General features: G+C 70.0%; 1 protein-coding gene across 1 annotated transcript; it reads right to left on the reverse strand.

The window, feature by feature from the left end:
- Positions 1-761: 761 nt before the first annotated feature.
- Positions 762-22,644, reverse strand: CIC (capicua transcriptional repressor). Its single transcript, XM_065420305.1, has 20 exons — positions 20,172-22,644; positions 11,675-11,824; positions 11,215-11,419; positions 10,661-10,790; positions 9,596-9,778; positions 9,169-9,334; positions 8,889-9,076; positions 8,444-8,663; positions 8,127-8,227; positions 6,783-7,926; positions 6,156-6,343; positions 5,956-6,086; positions 5,693-5,877; positions 4,936-5,160; positions 4,138-4,586; positions 3,067-3,317; positions 2,779-2,933; positions 2,245-2,376; positions 1,913-2,044; positions 762-1,057 (listed from the first exon to the last, which is right to left on the reverse strand). Exons 1-20 carry the CDS (start codon positions 22,642-22,644, stop codon positions 762-764), a joined length of 7,104 nt encoding a protein of 2,367 aa, XP_065276377.1.
- Between the last annotated feature and the right edge of the window lie 769 nt (positions 22,645-23,413).

Genomic DNA, 23,413 nt, shown 5'->3' on the forward strand with positions numbered 1-23,413 from the left:
CTGGTGTCCATGGCAGAGCAGACCATCCCAGCTTGGGGGGGGGGGAGGCGCTGGCATCTGTGTTGGAGCAGACCATCCCAGCGGGGGCAGGAGGGCAGGTACTGGTGTCCATGGCAGAGCAGACCATCCCAGCTTGGGGGGGGGGGAGGCGCTGGCATCTGTGTTGGAGCAGACCATCCCAGCGGGGGCAGGAGGGCAGGTACTGGTGTCCATGGCAGAGCAGACCATCCCAGCTTGGGGGGGGGGGGAGGCGCTGGCATCTGTGTTGGAGCAGACCATCCCAGCGGGGGCGGGAGGGCAGGTACTGGTGTCCATGGCAGAGCAGACCATCCCGGCTTGGGAGGGGGGGGGAGGCGCTGGCATCTGTGGTGGAGCAGACTATCCCAGCTGGTGGGGGGGGGGGGGGGGGCAGGCACTAGTGCCCGTGGCGGAAGAGACCATCCTGGCTGGGGGGGGGGGTGCAGGTGCTGGTGCCCATGGCGGAGCAGACCATCCCGGCTGGGGGGGGGCAGGCGCTGGTGCCCATGGCGGAGCAGACCATCCCGGCTGGGGGGGGCAGGCGCTGGTGCCCATGGCGGAGCAGACCATCCTGGCTGTGGGGGGCAGGCGCTGGTGCTCATGGCGGAGCAGACCATCCTTGCAGTAGGGCGCTGCAGTCCATGGCGGAGTGGACCATCCCGGGGGAGCCGGTCAGAGGTGTAGCAGGAAGGCGGGCGAAGTTCCCAGAATGCTTTGCTTCCAGCCGTGCCGCTCAAGGCCCTTCATCTGCTGCTGCCTGCAGCGCCCCCCAGGGGAGACGTCTGGCTATTGTCCCAGCTGGTGCTGCCACCAGCCTCTGCCCCTGGGTCCGAGTCCTGGGGGGGCACAGGCTCTGGGGGCTGCCCCTCCGCGGCACCGCCACTGCCCGGGCCCCCCGGCTCGGGCGTGCTGGGGGCCTGCTCTGTGGGGGTGGCCGCCTGCATGATCTTCTGCCGCACCTCACGGATCTTCAGCTGCAGGCAGACCTTGGTGGGGAAGATGTCGGAGTAGCGGGCCTGGAACGCGGCCGTGGCCTGGGCTGCAGGAGACGAGACACCACGTCAGCGACACAGGGCCGGTTCTGCGGGGACCCCTCGCCGGCGCGGGGACGCAGCCCCTGTGGGGTGGGGCGGTTCCGTGGGGACCCCTCACCGGTGCAGGGATGCGGCCCCTGTGGGGGGGGGAGGGGGCGGTTCTGCAGGGACCCCTCGCCGGCGCCGGGACATGGCCCCTGTGGGGTGGGGGGGGGCGGTTCCGCGGGGACCCCTCGCCGGCGCCGGGACACAGCCCCTGTGGGGTGGGGTGACGGGGAGGTTCCACGGGGACCCCTCGCCGGCGCCGGGACACGGCCCCTGTGGGGTGGGGGGGAGGTTCCACAGGGACCCCTTGCCGGTGCAGGGACGCGGCCCCTGTGGGGTGGGGGGGCGGTTCCGCGGGGACCCCTCGCCGGCGCTGGGACACGGCCCCTGTGGGGTGGGGGGGGGGGAGGTTCCACGGGGACCCCTTGCCAGTGCAGGGACGTGGCCCCTGTGGGGTGGGGGGGGCGGTTCCGCTGGGACCCGCCGGTGCCGGGGGTGGACAGGGTGGGGCCGCACAGCAGTTTGGGACAGGACACGAAGGAGACGCCTGAATCCCCCAACGCTGGGCTACAGAATCGCCAGGGCTGGGACTAGGCGGGACATGGGGTCCTGCCCCACTCCTGGACTCAACACACCGGGGAGCCCACAACTGTCCCTACATTACACCAAGAGATACCCCATGGCACCCCCTACGGAGCCCCTCGCCCTGCCCCACGGTGCCCCCTAATCCCGCTCCCCGCCCCACGGTGCCCCCTACGGAACCCCTGGCACAGCGCCCCCTAGCGCCGCGCTGGCAGTGACCCGGCGGCACTGACCCGAGGGGAAGAAGCCGTGGTCCTGGAAGAGCTGCATGACCAGCGCCCGCCTCTGGTCCAGAGTCCGGCGCAGCGACGAATACGGGACCTTCTCGTACTCCAACTCCCCCAGCACGTCCTCCGCCTCCGCGCCTGGGGGGAGGGGCCGTGAGCCTCCGCCCCTTCCTGCCAGCCCCGCCCCAGGGTGAGCCCCGCCCCTTCCTCCACGCCCCGCCCCAGAGTGAGCCCCGCCCCTTCCTCCACACCCCGCCCCAGTGAGCCCCGCCCCTTCCTCCAGGCCACACCCCATCCCCATCCCATCATTCCAGCTCGGCCCCGCCCCCAGGTCTCACCCGTCTTGTCGAAGGTGAAGATGTCGCCCTCGCACTTGGCGCTCTTGGGCGTGTTGGGCTCCGAGCTGCAGCTTGAGCGGCGCCGCATCTTCCGCTTGGGTGAGATGGGGTCCTCAGTGGAGGAGTCCAGGTCTGGGGGAGGCCAAAGGGTTAATGAGCCCCCCGCATCCCCTCCTGCATGGGGCCTCTGCCCCCCTGAACCTGCCAGCGCCCCTCACTCCCAACCTGCAGCCCCCCCGCTCTCCAGTGCCCCTCACTCCCGACCGCATCCCCCACGCACCGGTGCCCCTCACTCCCGACCCGCAGGCCCCCCGCTCTCCGGTGCCCCTCACTCCCGACCCGCAGCCCCCCAGCTCCGCTGGTGCCCCTCACTCCCGACCGCAGCCCCCCCCCGCTCTCCGGTGCCCCTCACTCCCAACCCGCAGCCCCCAGCCCGGCCAGTGCCCCTCACTCCCGACCCGCAGCCCCTCACTCCCGACCCGCAGCCCCCAGCCCGGCCGGTGCCCCTCACTCCCGACCGCAGCCCCCGCGCACCGGTTGAGTTCTTGCGTTTCTTGCGGTAGCTGCCCAGGATGGCACGGGGCGAGGTGGCCAGCGACTGCAGCGTGGGCGAGGGCAGAACCTCCTCGGGCTTGAACTCGGGCAGCTCCGCGAATCGCTCCTCGAAATCCACCTCGGTCAGAACCCTGCTGGGGGAGGGGCGGGGCGCGTCATGCACCGGCTCTCCCGGACGCCGGGATCCTCCCTCCCCCCAGCCTGACCCCAGGAGCGAGGGCCCCGAGCATCGCCCCGGCCGTGACCCCCGACCCCCCCGTCACTCACTTGTCCACCGAGTCGAAGGTTTTCTTCAGCGGGGGAGGCCGGACCTTCACCTTCTTGCCGCCCGCCCCCTCCTTGCGCTCCGGGCCCTCGGGCGCACCGGGGGTGGGGCCTGCCCCCCGGGACCCCTCCCCAGAGCCAGCAGGGGCGGGGCTGAGCGCAGAGGACGAGGGGCCGGCAGGGGGGGCTGGGGCTTCAGGGCGGCTCTCAGGACCCGGGACCCTCCAGTCGGGAGAGACGGGCCCCCGGGGGGTCTGCAGGGGAGAGAAGCGTTAGCACCAGGGGCAGGAAAGGCCTCGGGGGATGGGGGGTTCGGGGAGCGATGGGGGACAGGAGGGGATCGGGGGGTCACTCACCGTCTTGGGGCCCTTGTCCCCCAGGGAGCAGTGGGTGGGGTGTGGGGGTGGGAGGATGATGGGGGGGGTCACTCACCCTCTCGGGCCCCTTGCCCCCCAGGGAGCAGTGGGTGGGGTGGGGGTAGGGTGGGAGGATGAGGGGGGGGGTCACTCACCCTCTCGGGCCCCTTGCCCCCCAGGGAGCAGTGGGTGGGGTGGGGGTAGGGTGGGAGGATGATGGGGAGGTCACTTACTGTCTTGGGGCCCTTGCCCCCCGGGGAGCAGTGGGTGGGGTGGGGTGTGGGGGTGGGGTGGGAGGATGATGGGGGTGTCACTCACCCTCTCGGGCCCCTTGCCCCCCGGGGAGCAGTGGGTGGGGTGGGGGTAGGGTGGGAGGATGATGGGGGGGTCACTCACCCTCTCGGGCCCCTTGCCCCCCAGGGAGCAGTGGGTGGGGTGGGGGTAGGGTGGGAGGATGATGGGGGGGGTCACTCACCGTCTCGGGCCCCTTGCCCCCCGGGGAGCAGTGGGTGGGGTGGGGGTAGGGTGGGAGGATGATGGGGGGGTCACTCACCCTCTCGGGCCCCTTGCCCCCCAGGGAGCAGTGGGTGGGGTGGGGGTAGGGTGGGAGGATGATGGGGGGGGTCACTCACCGTCTCGGGCCCCTTGCCCCCCAAGGAGCAGTTGGTGGGGTGGGGTGTGGGGGTAGGATGGGGAGATGATGGGGGGGGTCACTCACCGTCTCGGGCCCCTTGCCCCCCAGGGCGGCTCCGGGGGTGCTCGCCAGCTCTCGGGGTGTTCGTTCCTCGCTGGCCCCCGGCACCGCCTCTCGCTGGCTCCAGCCCTCACCGCTCTCAGCCTCGGGTGCCGGGTGCTGGGGAGGCGCGGGCGAGGGGGGGCGCCCATCCCAGCTCTCCGGCTCTGGAGCTGGCCCGGGCCGGGGGGGCTGGGGCGGGGGGGAGGGGGCAGGCGGCTCCGGGGGCTCCCTGGGGCTCTCCAGTTCCCGGGGGACGCGGGGGGGCCCCCCGGGCTCCGTCTGCTGCCCCCCCGGAGGCCGGGCGGGGCTGGGTGACAGGGCCGACTCGTAGGAGCCCACAGGGATGCTGGCGATGGCGGCCTTCACCTTCTGGGGGGGCTTTGGCGGGGGGCGCGGGGGCCGGACGGGCGCTGGGGGGAAGGCGAGGGGGCCTGTGGGGGGAGAGAGACAGTCATGGGGGGCCGGGGGGGCCACAGGGACCCCCCACTCACACCCCGCAGCCCCACCCCCACCCCAAAGCTCCGGCTCCAGTTCCATACCCGTGAGGGTGGAGCCTACCCCGCCCCCCCCAGAACTCTGCCCCCAGCCCATACCCATAAGAATCTGGCCCTGCTCAGCCCCGCCCCTTCCATAGCCCCGCCCCTTCCATAACCCCACCCCCTGGTCCACAGCCATGTGGTTGGGGCCCTGCTGAACTCTGCCTCCTGTTCCATAGCCCCACCCCCATTCTGTGGCCATGGGGGTGGGGCCCTGCCCAGCCCCGCCCAGCCCCATTCATACCCATGGGTCCAGGCCCCAGTGTGCCCTGGCTGCCGGCACTGCTGCCCTTGGGCAGGATGGGGGCCGGGGCAGGGCTGGCCACGCTGTAGATGAGACCGTGGGCGGGTGACGGGGCGGGGCCGGGGTAGATGGCCGTGATCACCGGGCCGCTGCAGGAGGGGGGCAGCTGGGGGCTGGGCAGCGGGGAAACCCCCACCTGCCCCGGGGCCAGCAGGGGGCTCTGCCCTGGGGAGAGAAACGCCAAGGGTGAGACGGATGGACGGACCCGCCCTTGACCCCGTCTGGTGCCATCCCCTCCCCCCCCCGCTCCCCTGCCCCCATCCAGCGCCGTCCCCCCCCCACCCGCTCCCCTGCCCCAGCCCCCTGCCCCCATCCAGTACCGTCCCGCTCCCCTGCCCCAGCCCCCTGCCTCCATCCAGCGCCATCCCCGCCCCAGACCCCCAACTCTGTCCCCGTCTGGCACCAGCCCCCCGGCTCCAGCCCTGACCCAGCCCCAGCCCTGACCCAGCCCCCTGCCACCATCCGCTGCCAGCCCGTGCCCCCAGTGTCCCCAAACCAGCCCCCCGCCTGGCACCAGCCCCACGCAGGTCACCCGCGTCCCCCGACCCAGTCCCAGCCCCTGTCCTCCCCCCACGTCCCCGACCCAACTATCTGCCCCTCCCTAGTACCGACACCCCAGCGCCAGCCCCGCCAAACACTTGGGGAGAGCAGGGGTCTGGATCGAGTGCATCACCCCCCATTCACAGCCCCCCCTTACCCGAGAGCAGCGGCTGCACAATGGCCGGCCCGCTGGGCCCGATGGCTGTGAAGCCCAGGGCCATGGGGGCCGGCCCCACAGGGGCCTGCACATAGGTGGCGGCGGGGGCGGCGCCAGGCTGCGAGGGGGAGGCCGAGGTTCCCAGGGTCAGCTGGTGCCCACCTGTGGACTGCACATAGGTGATCCTGGGCAGAGAGGGGGGAGCGTTACTGGCAGGCGGGGGGGACACGGAGCCCTGGCCCCCCCACTGCCCCAGTGCCTACCTGGTGGAGGACGACGGCAGCAGCACCTTCTGGGCCTGGCTGGGGGGTCCCACGAGGGCCGTGGCGGGGCTCAGGGGGGGCGCCAGGGCGGCGCTGTTCGGCGCGGGGGTCAGCGGCGTCAGCTGGATGATCTGGGGGGCAGAGCAGGGGGGTTAGAGGGACCACCAAGCCGCCCCCCCCCAGCACAGACACGCACTCACCTTGCTGGCGGGCTGGGATCCGTTCTGGAGGGGCAGCGGGAAGGGCGGCGCCACCTGGGCCATGGGGCCGGCCCCACCCCCGGACCGCACCGTCACCTGGGGGGCTGCCACGGGCACTAGCACCTTGCCCTGCACCAGTTGGGCCGAGCCTCCGGGGCCCGGGGCCTGCACCGGAGATGCCGACTGGGCTGGGGGGAAACAGGGGGCGCATCAGGGCAGGGTGGGGGAGAGGGAGCCCCCACCCCATCCCCCATGCACCAGCCAGCCCCCCGTCCCATTTCCCACCCCCCGAGCCAGCCAGCCCCCCACCCCATTCCCCACCCCACCCCCGAGCCAGCCAGCCCCCCGCCCCATCCCCCACTCCTGAGCCAGCCAGCCTCCCGCCCCATTCCCCACCCCACACACCAGCCCCCAATCCCATCCCCCACCCCCCAAGCCAGCCAGTCCCCCGGCCCATCCCCCATCGCCCACCCCAGCCAGCCCCCCGCCCCATTCCCCACCCACCAGCCAGCCCCCCATCCCATCCCCCAATGCCCACCCCAAACACCATCCCCCCCCATCCCCCACCCCAGCCAGCCCCCCACCCCATCCCCAAGCCAGCCAGCCCCTGGGGCCAGCGCCCCCCACCTTTGGGTGCGGTGGAGACGACGGTGACGGCGGTGCTGGCACTGCTGGGCCCAGGCTGGAGGATGGGCAGGCCGTGGGGCGCAGTGGCGAGCACCTTGCTGCTGGTGGGGGGCAGGGTGAAGTGGATGCTGGCGGCTCCGGCCCCTGGCCCCTTGCCCCCGGCCACCTGCAGCTGCTGGGGCAGGGTGGGCAGGATGTACTGCACCTGGGTGATGCCCCCGACCTTGCCTGGCGCCCCTGACAGGAGGCCCTGGGGCTGCAGGATGCCCAGGGGGACCGGCCCATTGGGCCCGACCCCCGGGGGGTTCTGGGTAATGAACTGCACCGAGGGCTGCGGCGGCAGCACGGTCACAGGGGCCGGCCCGGCCGCCGCGCCCCCCGCCTGCCCCACCAGCAGGTTGGTCACCACGTTGCCCGGGGCCACTGGGGCCTTGCCCATCGGCCCGACCACCAGGTGGGGGGATGGGGCCTGGCTGGCGGGGGGCGGGGGCTTCTTGTCGGTGTAGAGCAGGCCGATGCGACCCACGGGCACGGCCTCCGGCTTGGCACCCCCCAGCACGGCCAGGGGCGGCGGGGCCAGCTCCAGGGCTGGGGGGCTGAGCAGGGGCCTGCCCTCACCTGCCCCCCGAGGGAAGGGCTTGCTGGCGATGGGCACGGGGGTGCTGCTGACCGGCTTGACCACGTTGGTGACCACGGTGGAGGCGGTGCGTGCCAGGCCCGGCGCCCCGCCGTAGCCGCTGAGCGAGGGGGCTGGCACCAGCACCGTGCCCGCGGACAGGCGCCCCGGCTCCGGCAGCACCAGCGCCTGCAGCACCCCCCCGGGGGAGGAGATGACCGAGGGCCCGGCCACGCCCGTCTCAGCCCCCCCAGCGCTGTCAGCCCGCTTCCGGCGGTAAGGGGGGGCCGGATCAGGGCGCTTGGCTGGCGGGGGGCCAGGGGCCCGGGGCCCCCGTGAGTCCTGGGCCTTGAAGGGGCTGAGCGCCAGCGGGAAGGGGCTGTAGGGCTTGGCCAGGGGGGGCTGGTCGGGGCCGTGGGGCAGGTCCAGCTCGGTGGGGGCTGGCGGGCGGCAGGGGGCGAAGGCGCCCGAGGAGGGGGGCAGCGGGGGGGAGCGGATCACCGGGGAGAAGAGCTTCCGCCCAAAGCCCTGGGGGCAGAGAGAGACACAGGGGGGAGGTTAGGTACTGCCCCACATAGCTCCCCCCTCCCTGCCCCCCATCAACCCCGGCACAGCCCCACTGCCTCCCCCTGCCCCCATCAACCCCCACACAGCCCCACTGCCTCTCCTTGCCCCCCATAGCCCTTCCCTGCCCCCATCAACCCCCCCTCCAGCCCCCCCGCCCTCACCTTGCCGTCGGGCTCCTCGCCCGAGGAGGTCTCGCTTTCGCTGTCCGTCACCCGCTCCTTGCACTTCAGGTCAATGTCGGGCGGGTTGAACCCGTCGTCCGCTGGGGGGCAGGAGGGGGCAGAGTCAGTGACGCCCGCAAGGCCCCCTCCTCACTGCCCGGATCCACCCCCTCCCTGCAGAGCTGTGCCGGGGGGACACAGCTGTGGGGTGTGCAGCCATAAAGCGGGGCCACGGGGGGGGGGGCTAAGCGGGTTCTGGGGGGCAGTGGGGAGTCCGGGGGCTCTGGGCAGGCTCTGAGGAGTTCAGGGGGGCTCACCAATGACATCATCGTCCCCCTCCTCCTCGCAGATGACCATGCGCTCCTCGTCGCTCGTCATGTCCTCGCTGGCCACGCGCTGGGAGCGGGCGGCGCGGGGGGCCGGCGGCAGCAGGGGGGGCCGGGGACTCTCACTTGGAGCTGCGAATGGGGACCCCGAGGGGCCCGGCCCCCCATACTGCCCCTTCTCACTGCGGTAGGGCGACGGGCCGGAACACATCTGCAACAGAGCGGGGAGCGATTGAGGGCTGGGACCTCTGCACCTCCTCCCAGCAGGGCCCCCCAACCCAGACCCAAGACCCTCTTCCCCATCAGGGGTCCCATCCCCCCCGCCCCCAGCACGGCCTCCCCACAGGGGACCCAATACACCCACTCTGCACCCCCCCAGACCCCAATCCACCACGAGCCCCCAGCCCACCCCCCCAAACTCCCAGCCCCCTGGTACCTGCGTGAGCTCCTGCAGCGCCTGGCTGTCCCGCTCCCCGGCATCCAGCCCATGCACCCCGCTGTGGGAGAAGGCCCGGGGCCGCTGCGCCCCAGCCCCCGGCACGTGGATCAGCCGCTCCCCGGGCACGTGTCCTGTGCCCCCTGCCTTGCTCTCTGGCCCCGCCAGCGCCGGGATCTCCGAGGAGGCTACGGGGAGAGAAGAGAGCGGCTGAGCGGGCTGTCGGGGGAGCCCCAAGGAGGGGGCGGGGGAAAGAGGGAAGGGGGGGGGGGGGTCTCACCTCCCAGCACGGCGGCCGTACCCGTCTCTGACATGCTGCGCTCCCGCGCCTCCTTGGGCCCCCCCCCGGGCCCCAGCGCCGAGGGCTTGGCATCCGAGCTGGACTTCTTCCGGTCCTTGTTACACCACTTCCAGTCGGGGTGCGCCTTGAAGTGCGCCTCCTTCACCTACGCACAGACCAGGTTAGGGGGCGTCCCGCTGCCCCCCCGCGCCGCCCGCCCGCCGGATCCCCGACTCCCCCACTCCCCCTGCCCGAGTCACTGGCCCCCGAGCCCCCCACTCACCACCTGCAGCACGGTGTCCCCATGCCCACCTCCCCGCCCCCCGGCTGACCCCAATGCTGGGCCCCCGACTCCCTCGTTGACCCCCGCCGCAACATGGCGCCCCCTGCTGACACCCCCGCCCCGGCCCCGCCCCGGTGCCCGCACCTGGAAGGCCAGGTCATGGTACTTCTGCTTCTCCTTGGGCCCCAGCGCGTACCACCACTCGCCCAGGATCTTGCTGACGGTGCGGTTGTCCTGGTTCGGGTGCCGCTGGTGCACCAGAGCCCGGTGCCGCTTGCTGAAGATCATGAAGGCGTTCATGGGTCGCCGGATATGGTCCTTCTCCCGCTGCAAACGAGCAAAGCACCCACAGCCAATCACATCTCTCCTACTGGGAGACTGGGGGGCGTCTAGGGGAGGGGTCACAGCCAATCATATCCCTCCCCCACGGAGGGGAGCCTATGGGGGGTCCTCATGGAGTGTTCCATGTATTAAATAAAGGGGGGGTGAGTTCTCATGGCACATTCCATGTGGGGGATTAAGGAGGCTGGTGAGTTCTTATGGAGCATTCCATTTGGGGGATGGAGGGGGAGTTACCATGGAGCGTTCCAGATGGAGGATGGGGGGGGCGCATGAGGTCTTGTGGCGCGTTCCATGTGGGAATTAAAGGAGGGGTGAATTCTCGTGCTGCATTCCACATAGGGGATAATGCACTTGGCCTTGGGGAGGTGCAAGTCTCTCTGGACTGTTCCATGCACACAGCACTGCGGGGGGAACACTTGTCTCTGTACCATTCCATGCACAGGGATGGGGGGGGGGGAGCAGGTCTCTCTGGGCTGTTCCATGCACACAGCGTGTGGGGGGACGACACTTGTCTCTGTACCATTCCATACACAGGGATGGGGGGGAGCAGGTCTCTCTGGGCTGTTCCATGCATACGGCGTGGGGGGGGACGACACTTGTCTCTGTACCATTCCATGCACAGGGATGGGGGGGAGCAGGTCTCTCTGGGCTGTTCCATGCATACGGCGTGGGAGGGGGGATGACACTTGTCTCTGTACCATTCCATGCACAGGGATGGGGGGAGCAGGTCTCTCTGGACTGTTCCATGCACACAGCACTGCGGGGGGAACACTTGTCTCTGTACCATTCCATGCACAGGGATGGGGGGAGCAGGACTCTCTGGGCTGTTCCATGCACACGGCGTGTGGGGGGGGCAGTCTGGCTCACCTTGTTGGGGCTGCGCCCATCCTTTTCGGAGGAAGAGTCTCGGTCCTTGGGCAGGGCGCTCAGCGACTGCGTCCGGCGCTTCCCGGGCTGCAGAGGGAGCTGGATCTCGGGGGACACAATCGACAGGAACCTGCGCGGGGCGGGCACCACTCTTGTAACCCTGCTGCCCCTCGATCCAGGGACGTCCCTGACCCCTCCCCAACCTCCCCCCAGCCTGGTCCCTGCCCCAGATCCCCCCACATCCCGCCCCCGACCCTGCCTCCACCCCACAAGCCCCAATCCCCCAACCCATGTCCCCCTGCCGGCCCTGACCATGTGCCACAAACAACCCTCCTTACTCCCCCACCAGCCCCACGTCCCCCCATCCTCCTCGAACCCCTGCACCAGCCCCATGTCCCCTGTGCCAGCCCCCTGTCCCCCCATCCCCCTTGTACCAGCCCCATGTCCCCTCATCCCCCTCATACCCTCCGCCAGCCCCAGCCCCCGCGTGCCAGCCCCGTCCCCGCATCCTCCTCACACTAGCCCCATGTCCCCCAACCCCTTCCCCCACTCACGGGTCATCGTGGTCGCTCTCTGTCTCGCTGTCCAGCCTTGGGGGCCCCGGGGCCTCATCCTCGAGCTGGGAGGGGCCCTCTCCCCCTCCAGCCGCTGCCGTGGCCTGGGGGGCTGAGGCTGGACTGTCGGGGCGGGAAGCCCCCAGCTCAGCCCCCGACACCACCCCCGGGAGGTCATGGGCAACGGCCGCTGATTCTGGAGGCTCTGGTGGGGGCAAAGATCAAGGGCGACAGCCCATGAGAATGCACCAGGCAGAGAGGGGCCATTTTTGTGGGTCACACTGAAATACAACAGTGCGAGCTCCCCCTGCTGGCTGCACTCCTTGCTTGCTGCGCGGGCACCATTTTGGTGGGTCACACACAAAAGCCAGCAGCTCCCCTGTGCTGGCAAGGAGCTGGGCAGGCTCACAGCCCCCCTGGCCCTCCCCAAGTGCCCCACATGGGGCTGTCCCATCCTCACCTTTGTTCTGATTGGACACCGCGGGGTGATTGACAGGCTGCTGGCCCTCGCTGGGCTGGACGGAGGAGTCTGGCTGGCTGGGGGCCAGGAAGGGCACAAGGGAGTGCCACGGGAACACGGCCACAGACCGCGGCTCCACGTTGGTCCAGACTGGAAGGGAGAGAGCAGGCAAAGGGTTAAACACACAGCCAGGACGCCTGGGTTCTCTCCCGGCTGGGGCGAGGGGCTGGGAGCCAGGACGCCTGGGTTCTCTCCCCAGTTCTGGGAGGGGAGCGGGGTCTGGTGGTTAGAGCAGAGGGGGCTGGGAGCCAGGACGCCTGGGTTCTCTCCCCCCGGGTCACTCTGCCCTGCACCGTACCCCAGTATTGGGGCTTCCTGGCCCCCCAGACTCCCAGCAACGGGGAAGGACTCTGGAGTTTTCCTTTGCACCAGGATCCCTCCCCCCAACCTGGGGGTGAATGGGGGGAGGAGCCCCAGAAGTGCTGGTTGTAGGAGAGGAGGGCAGGTTGGAGACGCTGCTTTGACCCACAACGGCTGCCAAGCCCAGGGATGTACGCGGGGAGGGGAGCCACCCAGCACTGATCTGCCCAGCACTGAGCCGCCTAGCACTGAGCCAGCAGCCCCCCAGGGCTCCCCAGAGTAGGGCATCACCCCACGCCCCTCCCTGGAGGGTGTAGCTCAGAGCGCAGGACAGGGAAAACAGGCAGCACTGTGTGTGTGTCCCCACCGCTCCAGCCCCCCCACATTTTGCAGCCCCAGCAGATCCTCTCCCCCATTCCCGCAGGGCCTCTCAGGGTGAGCAGCACTTCCGGGGGAGGAAGGGGGGGGCAGGGACACAACCACACACACAACACCTGCGGCCCTGCCACACACCCCAGCACAGTGCAACACGCACAGCAACACACCACGGCCATGCACCACAGACACACACACAGCAGCACAACACAATGTCCTACAACCCATCACAGCCCTTACACACACAGATGCAATGCAGCTGGGCCATCCAACACACACAGAGCTGTACCACATCCTTCAACACACACACACACTGCAACGCTACACAGCCATGCAACATAACACAACACACACCATCCTGTAGCGCAACGCAGCTCCGCAAACACAAATACACCAGGACATCCTGTAACGCACCACGGCAACCCGAGTCCTACCCAACCTGCATCACACAAAGCACCGCCAGACACCCGAACGCAACAACCTCCGCACCCCACCAGCGAGACCCCAGGCTGCCCCCCACACCTGCCTGTTCAGGCCCCGGCCTGACCCCTGCCTGGCCCCAGCCCAGGCACCTACCTCAGGGCAGTCCCCACATGGGCAGCCCGGACGGGCGCTGCAGCCCCAGCTATGTGGTGCCCTACACGCGAAGGTGCCCACCCCCCAGCTGCTTGTGCCACGGCGGGGAGCTCCCCACAGGCAATGGGGCAGCATGCCACGGCCACCCCCCCACGTCGCAGCATCATAGCCCCAGCCACCTGCACCAACCCACCTCCCACCCCAACCCCGACGCGAGCCGCCCCCTCAGCGCCCCTGCTGCCCGTCCTGTGGATCCCGCCCAGCCCCCTGGCCTGCAGGTCGCCCAGGCGCTCCCCCCGGCCCAGGGCGCGTGCGCGGCTAACTCAATTATTAAAGCCCTTAAGTGGCTGGTGGTGGGGCGCTGCCGGGAAGCCGGCGCTGCCTTCCTGTTCTCCGGCCGGTGACCACATCCCCCGCGGGGGGGGGGGGGGGGGGGGGAGAGAGATGAGAGAGGATTTCAGCAGGGGGTGGGGTGTCGCTGCAGCCCCCCAGCCTCAGGGGGTCACGTCACTGCTCCCCATCCCCCACGATGGCGCTGAACTCCAACCGAGGATAGGTTTGAAGGGCTGAGGGGGGCACAGACCCACACCCCGCAAAACGCGTCATGGCCATGAGAGCACAACGCCCCACGGCAGGGTCAGGCAGGAAACCTGAGGGACTGGCCAAGGTCACACAGCCAGCCAGGGAGAGAACCCAGGAGTCCTGGCGCCCAGCCCCCCTGCTCTGACCACTAGACCCCGTTCCCCTCCCAGAGCCGGGGAGAGAACCCAGGAGTCCTGGCTCCCAGCCCCCCCTGCTCTAACCCACTAGACCCCACTCCCCTCGCAGAGCAAGGGAGAGAACCCAGGAGTCCTGGCTCCCAGCCCTGCTCTAACCACCAGCCCCCGCTCCCCTCGCAGAGCAAGGGAGAGAACCCAGGAGTCCTGGCTCCCACCCCCCAACCACTACACCCATTCCCCTCCCAGAGCCGGGGAGAGAACCCAGGAGTCCTGGCTCCCAGCTCCCCTGCTCTGACCCCCCAGCCCCCACTGCCCTCCCAGAGCCGGGGCGAGAACCCAGGAGTCCTGCGTGCTGCACCTGGCAGGGAGGGGCAGGTCTGCGCTGGGAAGTTAATTCAGACTCTGGGGATGGCACGAGCTCAGTTGCCCCCAGAGCCCGACTGCCCCGGGGGAGCCCAGGGAGGGGGCAAGGGGAGCCCTGGCGTCGAGGGGGGGAGCAGGGGGCCCCGGCGGCCCATCCAGTCCTCAGCCATTGTGCTGGGGCTGCGACCCAAACACTCGGTCACTGCCCTGGAGCCGGATCGGGGCCAGTGCCCCAGAGGGGAGGGGCCTCATGCCCCATTCCTGTCCCGGCCCAGCAAGACCCCCCCATGCACCCGGGTGGGAGCTGGCAACTCCTAGAGGGGAGGGGCCCTGCGCCCGATTCCTGCCCCCCCGGCCAGCCCCCAAACATGGATCTGGACAGGACCTGGCGCCCCCCAGAGAAGAGGGGTCCCACACCCCATTCCTGCCCCCCCGGCCAGTCCCCCCCCCACAGGACCTGGCACCCCATAGAGAGGAGGGGCCACGTGCCCCATTCCTGCCCCCCCGACCAGCCCCCAAACATGGATCTGGACAGGACCTGGCGCCCCCCAGAGAAGAGGGGTCCCACACCCCATTCCTCCCCCCTCGGCCAGTCCCCCCCCACAGGACCTGGCACCCCACAGAGAGGAGGGGCCCCGTGCCCCACTCCTGCCCCCCCGGCCAGTCCCCCCCCCCACAGGACCTGGCACCCCACAGAGAGGAGGGGCCCCGTGCCCCACTCCTGCCCCCCCGGCCAGTCCCCCCCCCCCCACAGGACCTGGCACCCCACAGAGAGGAGGGGCCCCGTGCCCCACTCCTGCCCCCCCGGCCAGTCCCCCCCCCCCCCACAGGACCTGGCACCCCACAGAGAGGAGGGGCCCCGTGCCCCACTCCTGCCCCCCCGGCCAGTCCCCCCCCACACAGGACCTGGCACCCCACAGAGAGGAGGGGCCCCGTGCCCCACTCCTGCCCCCCCGGCCAGTCCCCCCCCCCACACAGGACCTGGCACCCCACAGAGAGGAGGGGCCCCGTGCCCCACTCCTGCCCCCCCGGCCAGTCCCCCCCCCACACAGGACCTGGCACCCCACAGAGAGGAGGGGCCCCGTGCCCCACTCCTGCCCCCCCGGCCAGTCCCCCCCCCACACAGGACCTGGCACCCCACAGAGAGGAGGGGCCCCGTGCCCCACTCCTGCCCCCCCGGCCAGTCCCCCCCCACACAGGACCTGGCACCCCACAGAGAGGAGGGGCCCCGCGCCCCACTCCTGCCCCCCCGGCCAGTCCCCCCCCCACACAGGACCTGGCACCCCACAGAGAGGAGGGGCCCCGCGCCCCACTCCTGCCCCCCCCCCGACTCTCCGCCCGGGGCTGCCAATGGGGCTCGGTCGGGGGCAGCTCTGGGGGTCCCCCCGCGCCAGGCTTCAAAGGTCACCGCCCCCCCCGCGCCACTGACCGAACATGCCGAGCCCGCGCCGCGGCGGGGGGGGCAGCGCTGCCGGGGGTCGCTCCGTGGAGAACATCGCGGGGGGGCGGCGGCGGGCATGCCCCCCCCACGCCCCCTGCCGGCCGGGGGCGCCTCACCCGGCGGGAGCGCGCGGCGGGGGGGCGCGCGGGGCGGGGACTGGCGCGAGGCCGGGGGGGCGCGCGCGGGGCCGCGCGGGGGGTTGGCGCGCGCGCGGAGGGGGGTCTCCGCCTGTCGCCGTTGCCGGGCACCCGCCGCCTGTCGCCGCTTGTCCCGGCCCGGCCCCGCCTGGGAACAAGGGCGGCCCCCCCCCCCACGCACCCCGCGTCACGCAGGCCCCATCGCCCCCCGCCGCCCCATTGGCTGCCGCCGCCCCGGGTCATTCACATGCAAATGAGCGGCGCTCACACACGCCGCCCGCCCATTGGCCGCCGCGCCGACGTCACCGCTATGCAAATGAGCGGCTCGGCTCCCGATTGGCGGGGGGCGGCGGCGCCAGCCATTGGTTGCTCTCCCGCCCCGCAGCCCCGCGAGGGGGGGCCGCTCAGCCCGGGTCCTGCTGCGCCGCGCCCCTCACCCGGGCCTCAGGGCACGGCAGGACACGGGGTCACGTGGGCCGGCCGGGCACGCGCCTGTGCACGTCTGACACGCCCGCACACACTCGCGTGCACATCTGACACACTCCCTCATGCCCCACACACCCGCTCGTGCGCTCGCTCACGCTCCACACACGCGCTCGTGTGCACTTCTAACATTCACACGCCCCAAACTCCCTCAGCTGACACGCTCGCAGCAGTGTGTGCTCCCCAGCCACGCTTGCCTGCGCTTCAACCACACTCCCACCCAGGCCTCCCACTGATGCTCCTGGTGGGCATGAAATGCTCCTATGTGCTCACACAAATACCTGCATTTACACGCACACACAGGCACTGACACACTCACAGAGCGGTGTGCACTACCATGTTTTCACACACAGCTGTACACATTCACTCTCACACAGAGCTGTGCATATGTACACACACGTGGACATGTTGACACTGACACACGTGCATTCCCTCTCGCTCACACAGCTGGGCATGCTGACACGCTCACACACAGACTTGGAGACACACGCACCCCGCGCTCTCACACCCACACCCTGACGCATCTGGCTATGCTGACACACACCCACTCTACCACACACACCCACACGCTCCCAGGGGCACTGGCTGCCCGCTGACCGCTCGCTGGGGGCCCCGCTGCATTCTTGGGATAAGCTCCCCCCACACCCGGGGGCGGGGGGAGGCGCCGGCCCTGCCAGGGAGGCCGTGGCCCCCACGTCCTGGGGCCCTGCCAACCCGGGGCCCGTGCGCGCTCCCCACATAGGTTGCTGGGCCTGGTAAGAGTCAACACAGCCTCTGCCCACACCCCGGGCAGGCAGTGTCGTCCCCCCCCCCGGGTCAATGGGGAGGGGGCGGAGAGAGCCCAGCAACCCCACCCCACCCAGCCCCGGGCTGAGAGCTCATGGGGGGGGGGGGCGCAAACACACAACACAAATGTGAGAGAGAACCACCACCCCAAAACACATACACACCGCAAGCAAGAGACACACAAAACCCCTCCCAAACACACACCCCCCAGCACCCACAGACACACCGGAGACACATCCACGCAGAGAGAGACACGACTGTACAGTAGGCGACACATGCACACGCACCTACACCCCACAAAAGAGACAAGCTACACTGAGAGGGATGCACACACACCAGTGCACTGGAACACCACACTACGCACAGCTGCAGTTTAACACACTCGGACACGTAGAGCAGAGACACAACGAGTGCAAGACAGTTACCAATGCGACAACACACCCAAAGAATAAGAACATGCACACCCTGTACAGAAAAAAACCCACACGCCACACAGCCAGCAAGAGACAGTCCACAACACACAGAACCACCCACAATGTACAGCGTTACACACACACACACAGCAGGACTTGGCCCCTCCAGCAGGGGGCGGCAGGGACACATAGGCTTGGGGTCCCCCTCCCCCCATGCAGTTCTGGGGGGCAGCGATGGGGGATGGCCCGTGGGACGTTCCAGTGGCCACCAGGGACGCATCTCGCAGCCAGGGGCCCCCTAAGAACACGGGGGGGGGGGGGCGACCATGAGGCCATGAAAGGAACTAGGGGGCAGCCTGTCCACCCTCCCCCACCCTGGGGAACCCTGCCCCACACAGGAAGGATGTGGTCTCCCTGGCAACCCCAGACACACACACACACACACCCAGAAAGCAGCAGCCGTTGCCAAGGACTCCATGGGGTCTCCAGGGTGACCCAGAGCCCAAGTACCCCCCCAGCAATGCCAGTGTGAGCGTGCGAGACACCCCCCCGGGGGAGGCGAACATGCAGAAGCAGACAACAGCGCATGAGGGAGGGATGGAGGGAGTGCAAAGGGGTGCAAGAGAGTGCGAGATGGCAGGTGAACGTGCGATGCGTGCAAAGCTGCCCGGGCATGGCTGCGCCAGAGACATCCAGCGCCACCGGGCCCCTGTGCGTGTGAGCAGCTGCTCCAGCCCGGCGAGCGTGGCACTGTGGCTGAGGGCTGGTGTGAGCCTGCGCCCCCTCCCCCCCAGGTGAACCCCCAGCCCCACTGCTGTGAGACCCAGGTGTGGATAACGCGTCGGAGCGTCTAGGCGGTGTGCCCACACCCAGCATCTGTGTGGATAACACACTCGTGTCTGTGGGAACGGGGAGGCATCTGTATACACGCTATGCACGGTTGACAGCCTGGAGCTGCCAGGACAGGTGTGCACAAGTGTGCAGGAGCAGCGGGCGAGGTGTGAGCACAGTGTGTTAGGTGTGCCAGAGCCACGTGTACACCACAGGGCTGTGACTAAGGTGACGGGGTCTGTGAAACATTCTGTCCATGCAAATGACACGTGAACCGGGCGTAACACACTTGTGTTCATGAGTGTGCTCCGTGTACGTATGTCATGTGTGCAACTGCTTTGGTGCACATCTGTGCCAGCCACACGTGCGCTGGGGAGAGATTGGGGAGGTGGAGAGGCCGGCTGTGTCATGTCCCCTGAACTCGTGCGACCCCATCGCACGCCCACTTGCACACCCACCCCACTCGCTCCAATATAAATAGAGACGGGGTTGGAAGCACAGGGAGATGGTCGCTCTGGTTACCGGTTGCCAGGAGACAGCAAACTACATCCCCACTCCTGCAGGGATGGTGATGGGAGGGGAGCGAGTGAGCTGCCCGTTCACACCCACACCCCTGGGGCAGGGAGCTGGGCCCCGGCTCAGTGCGACAGCGACTGTGTGAACCCTGCACTGGGAACTCCAGACCTGTGCAAGAATAAGCGTATGAGAGGGCTAGTGTGCGAGCCCCTGGTGCAAACGCTGCCCCAAGAGCCCCAGGCTGTGCAAAATTGAGCGCGCGAGTCCCACGTGCAAGCCTTGCACCAGAGATCCAGGCCTGGGTAAGAACAAGCGTGCAAGAGAAAAAGCCCCATGGAGAATCGCCGAGGCGCCCCGCCCCAGCCCTGACTGAGGGCCAGGCAGCGTGAGACACACACACACACACAGCGTCCCCTTCAGGGCACGGGCGTCTCTCACACACACACCCAGGGCTGTGCACGCTCAGCATCACACGCAGCCACGTTCCTCCCGTCCCACCCGCTGACCCCAGACCCCGTCTCCAGCCAGAGGGCGTGGGGGGGGGGGGTTGCCTTTTAGGCTGAACTAGGCTAGAGATCGATGTCGAGAGCTGAGCTGAGCCCACAGACTAGTATTCAAACCAAGGCACAACTCCTAACTCGGCATCCCTCGCCCAGTGCTGAGATGCGGCCACCTCTGGGGTGGGGCCCAGGGGCTGGTTATACAGGGACCCTTCACCCGGCACGGGGATGCAGCCACCTCTGGGATGGGGCGGGGGCTGGTTATACAGGGACCCTTCACCCGGCACTGGGATGCAGCCATGCAGCCACCTCTGGGGTGGGGCGGGGGCTGGTTGTACAGGGATCCTTCACCCGGCACTGGGATGCAGCCATCTCTGGGGTGGGGCCCAGGGGCTGGTTATACAGGGACCCTTCCCCCGGCACGAGGATGCAGCCACCTCTGGGGTGGGGCCCAGGGGCTGGTTATACAGGGACCCTTCACCCGACACTGGGATGCGGCCACCTCTGGGGTGGGGCCCAGGGGCTGGTTATACAGGGACCCTTCACCCGACACTGGGATGCAGCCACCTCTGGGGTGGGGCCCAGGCGCTGGTTATACAGGGACCCTTCACCTGGCACTGGGATGCGGCCACCTCTGGGGTGGGGCCCAGGGGCTGGTTATACAGGGACCCTTCACCCGACACTGGGATACAGCCACCTCTGGGGTGGGGCCCAGGGGCTGGTTATACAGGGACCCTTCACCTGACACTGGGATGCGGCCACCTCTGGGGTGGGGCAGGGGCTGGTTATACAGGGACCTTTCACCCGGCACTGGGATGCAGCCACCTCTGGGGTGGGGCGCAGAAGCTGTTCATACAGGGACCCCTCTCCCGGCACAGATATGCAGGTTCAAGAGCAATGTATACGAGAGGGGAGAGCGCCCCCTCCTGAGCCCCCACCCCGCTCCCTGCAGCACCGCGCTGAGGCCAGGCCTGAGGGCCCCTCGGAGGTCCCTTACCTGTGCCAGGCCGGCCCATGATGATCTCTTTCTTGGGGGCCGGTGGCCCGGAGTAGTCGTTGGGCACAATGACGGGCAGCAGGGCGGCCGGGGAGGGGTGGAAGGCGACCGGCTGGAAGGGCGAGGAGACGCTGAAGACGGGGGGCGCCTGCTCCGGGGCCGGGACGGCGCTGGGCTGGCTGCAGGGCAGCGCCCGCCCCATATTGATGGGCACCGGCACCTGCAGCTGTTCTTTGGTGCCCACCTTGCCCAGCCGGGGGCTGCCCACCCGCCCGTCCCGCGGCTTCTCTGTGAACTTGGAGGGCAGCGGCACGTCGGGGTTGCGGACGATGACGGGCGAGTCCCGCTGCACAGCCGGCACCCGGCGCACCGTGGGGCTAGGGTCGGAGGTCAGCCCGGTTGGCGGGGAGAGCAGCAGCAGCGGCGAGGCCTGCTGGGAGCGGGAGGAGAAGGGCCCGGGGCCGGGGGGCGAGACGGCCCGGAAGCCGGCGGGCATGGAGGGGGTGGGGGTGTGGGAGACCGACTCCACCCCCGAGTCCAGGCTATCGCTCTTCTGGAAGTCGGTGCCCCCACCCGGCCCGCCGTGGGGCGCCTCCGCCTTGCGCTTGCTGGGGCTCATGGGCACGGTGAAAGTCAGGTTGGTCTGGAAGGTGGGCACGATGCCCGAGGAGTGCCGCTCCCGGTGCGGGGCGTGGTGCAGCATCTCAGGGCTCAGCACGCCGCCCCCCGCCCCTTTGGGCGTGCTGGCACTGACGTGGCGGCTGCGGGCAGCCGCCCGCTGGATGACGGGCGAGGCGTTGATGGGGCTGAAGTTGGCGGGCCGGAAGCCGAAGAGGGGCGAGGGGGACGGCGAGGGGGCGGGCGAGAATGGCGACTGGGTGGAGACGGGCGAGAAGGACGGGGTGCCCGAGCGCGAGCTGCCCAGCGACACTAGCATGACGGCCGCCTCGCACTCGTCGAACTCGAAGCGGGACAGGTCGGCCGGCGCCACCAGGCGGGGGCGGGAGTCGCCGCGGGCGCTGCTGGCCTCGCTGTCGCGGGACGTCTCATCCCAGTCGAACTCGGCGCTGCCCTCCCGCAGCCCGCTGGCCCGGCCCTCCGACAGGCTCTCCAGCTCCTTGGTGCGCATGGAGAGGTGGCGGGAGCAGTAGCCGCGCCGCTGCGACTCCTTCATGCAGCCCTCGCGGGAGCAGAGCCGGCGCCACTGCTTCCCGTTGAACTTCTTGCGGATGCCGTTGGGGGTGCAGACCACGTCCCCCTTCTTGTACTTCTGCTGGGCGGCCGTCAGGGGCGTGCGGGAGCGCGCCGAGCCCGGAGTGCTGCACTTCTCCACCGACACCACGCTGCTGCTGCGGCTGCCGCCTGCCTCGGGGCTCAGCAGCGGGGAGGCCTGCTCCGGCAGGCGGGCAAAGGCCGGGGACTTGGGGGGCGACAGCAGCTGCGGGGGGGCGGCCGGGGGCTTCTCCTCCCCGGCCCCCCGCACGCCGGCGCTGATCTTGGAGACCTCGGCGTCCTCCGGCTGCTTGGGCTCAGGGCAGGGGGGCTCCTCCTCCTCTGGCTTGGGGGGCGCGGCGACAGCCGGGCTCCAGGGGGGGCGCAGCAGCCGCAGGCCAGAGCGCGGCACCCACACCGTGTCCTTGCGGGGGGCCGGGCTGGGGCCGGCGAGACGCACCTTGTAGGAGGCCGGCTTCAGGCTCACCTCCAGCACGGTGCCCTCGTAGTAGGCCGTCTCCTCGGGGGCCACGCTGACGCAGACACGGGCCCCCACTGCCACAGCGCCTGCAGGGGGCGTGGTGTCCAGGACCACGTCCAGGGCCCCCGAGCCCAGCGCCCCCTCGTAGTACGTGACGGCCCGGTCGCCGGCGAACTGAAGTCCCAGGTCCTGGCCACGCCGGACGTGCTTGACCACGGCCGGCTGGAAGATGCCCTGGCGCCGGGCCAGGACCCGCTGCGAGCGCAGCAGCCGCAGGTCGTAATCGCTGGGGCCGGGGGCCGGGCCCCACAACTCCCCCCCGGCTCCCTTGGCGTCCTCGTCGGCCGAGTGCTCGCTGGCCGTGTCGGTGCTGGAGGAGGGGCAGTGCCCGGCGCCCTCCTCGCCAGGCGCCCCGGAGCCCTCGGACCCGCTCCACTCCTCCCCGGCCGCCGGGTTCTTGCGGGGGGCTCGGGATTTGAAGGTGGCCGTCTTGCGGCTCAGAGGGGGCTCCCCTGGGGGGTCGTCGCACCCCGGCTCCCCCTCGGGCGGCTCGTAGGGGTCCATCTTCACTGGCATGAGATGGGGGCTTGGCAAGGGCGGGGGCTGGGCAGGGCTTTCCTCCCCGCCTCCCCCGCCCCCCTCCTCCTCCCCTGCCGGCTTGGGCCCCCCCTCAGCCGTCCTGCGCTTCTGGGTCTTGGCCCGGGTGGAAGGGGGAGAGCGGCTGCTGCTGCTGGACGAGGAGGAAGAGGAGGAGCTGGCAGCCTTCCTCGCAGGTTTCATCTTCCAGCCTCCAGGCCGGGTGGATACACAGGACCTGGGAGGACGGGAGGGGGAGACCAGGTCAAGGGGTGAGGTCTGGACAACCCAACTCAGCTCTGCTGGGCCCCCTGAACCCCAACGCACAGGCCCCTGCTAGCCCAGCCCTGCCCCCCCAGCTCTTCTGGGGCCCCTCAACCCCGACCCACAGCCCTACTAGCCCAGCCCAGTCCTGCCCCCCAGCTCTGCTGAGCCCCCTGAACTCCAACGCACAGCCCCCTACTAGACCAGCCCTGCCCCCCCAGCTCTTCTGGGGCCCCTCAACCCCGACCCACAGCCCTACTAGCCCAGCCCGGGGCTCCCCCGACATCCCGACGGGCAGGAGGGAGTTTGTGTATAGTCCCGGGGAGCAGAGGCAGTGCTGGGACCTCCTGTCCACCCACACATGGGGAATGGGGGGGAAGTGGGCTCCTGGGGGGGCCAGTAAGCTCCTGTGTGGGAGAGGAACATCCCCTTATACACCCTGTTCAGGGCACGGGGCTAAGTTCCCCCCCCCCCCATACCTGTTTGCCCCGAATCCTGGCCCGGCCCAGCCTTCCCCAGGCAGGGAGAGGTTAACCAAGGTTGTGGGGGGTGGGGGGGAAATCTCTGCCCATGTGCAGATCTTAAAGCCCCCCCCCCCCCCAGTGTGTAAATGCGGGTGGGATGTCCCAGCTGCAGAGATGCCAGGGGACGATCCCTGCCCCCCCAGTCTCAGGCAGAGCCCCAGGAGTGGCAGGAATGCCACCCCCTC

The sequence above is a fragment of the Emys orbicularis genome, chromosome 20 (genome assembly GCF_028017835.1).
Source record: "Emys orbicularis isolate rEmyOrb1 chromosome 20, rEmyOrb1.hap1, whole genome shotgun sequence".
NCBI lineage: Eukaryota > Metazoa > Chordata > Testudines > Emydidae > Emys > Emys orbicularis.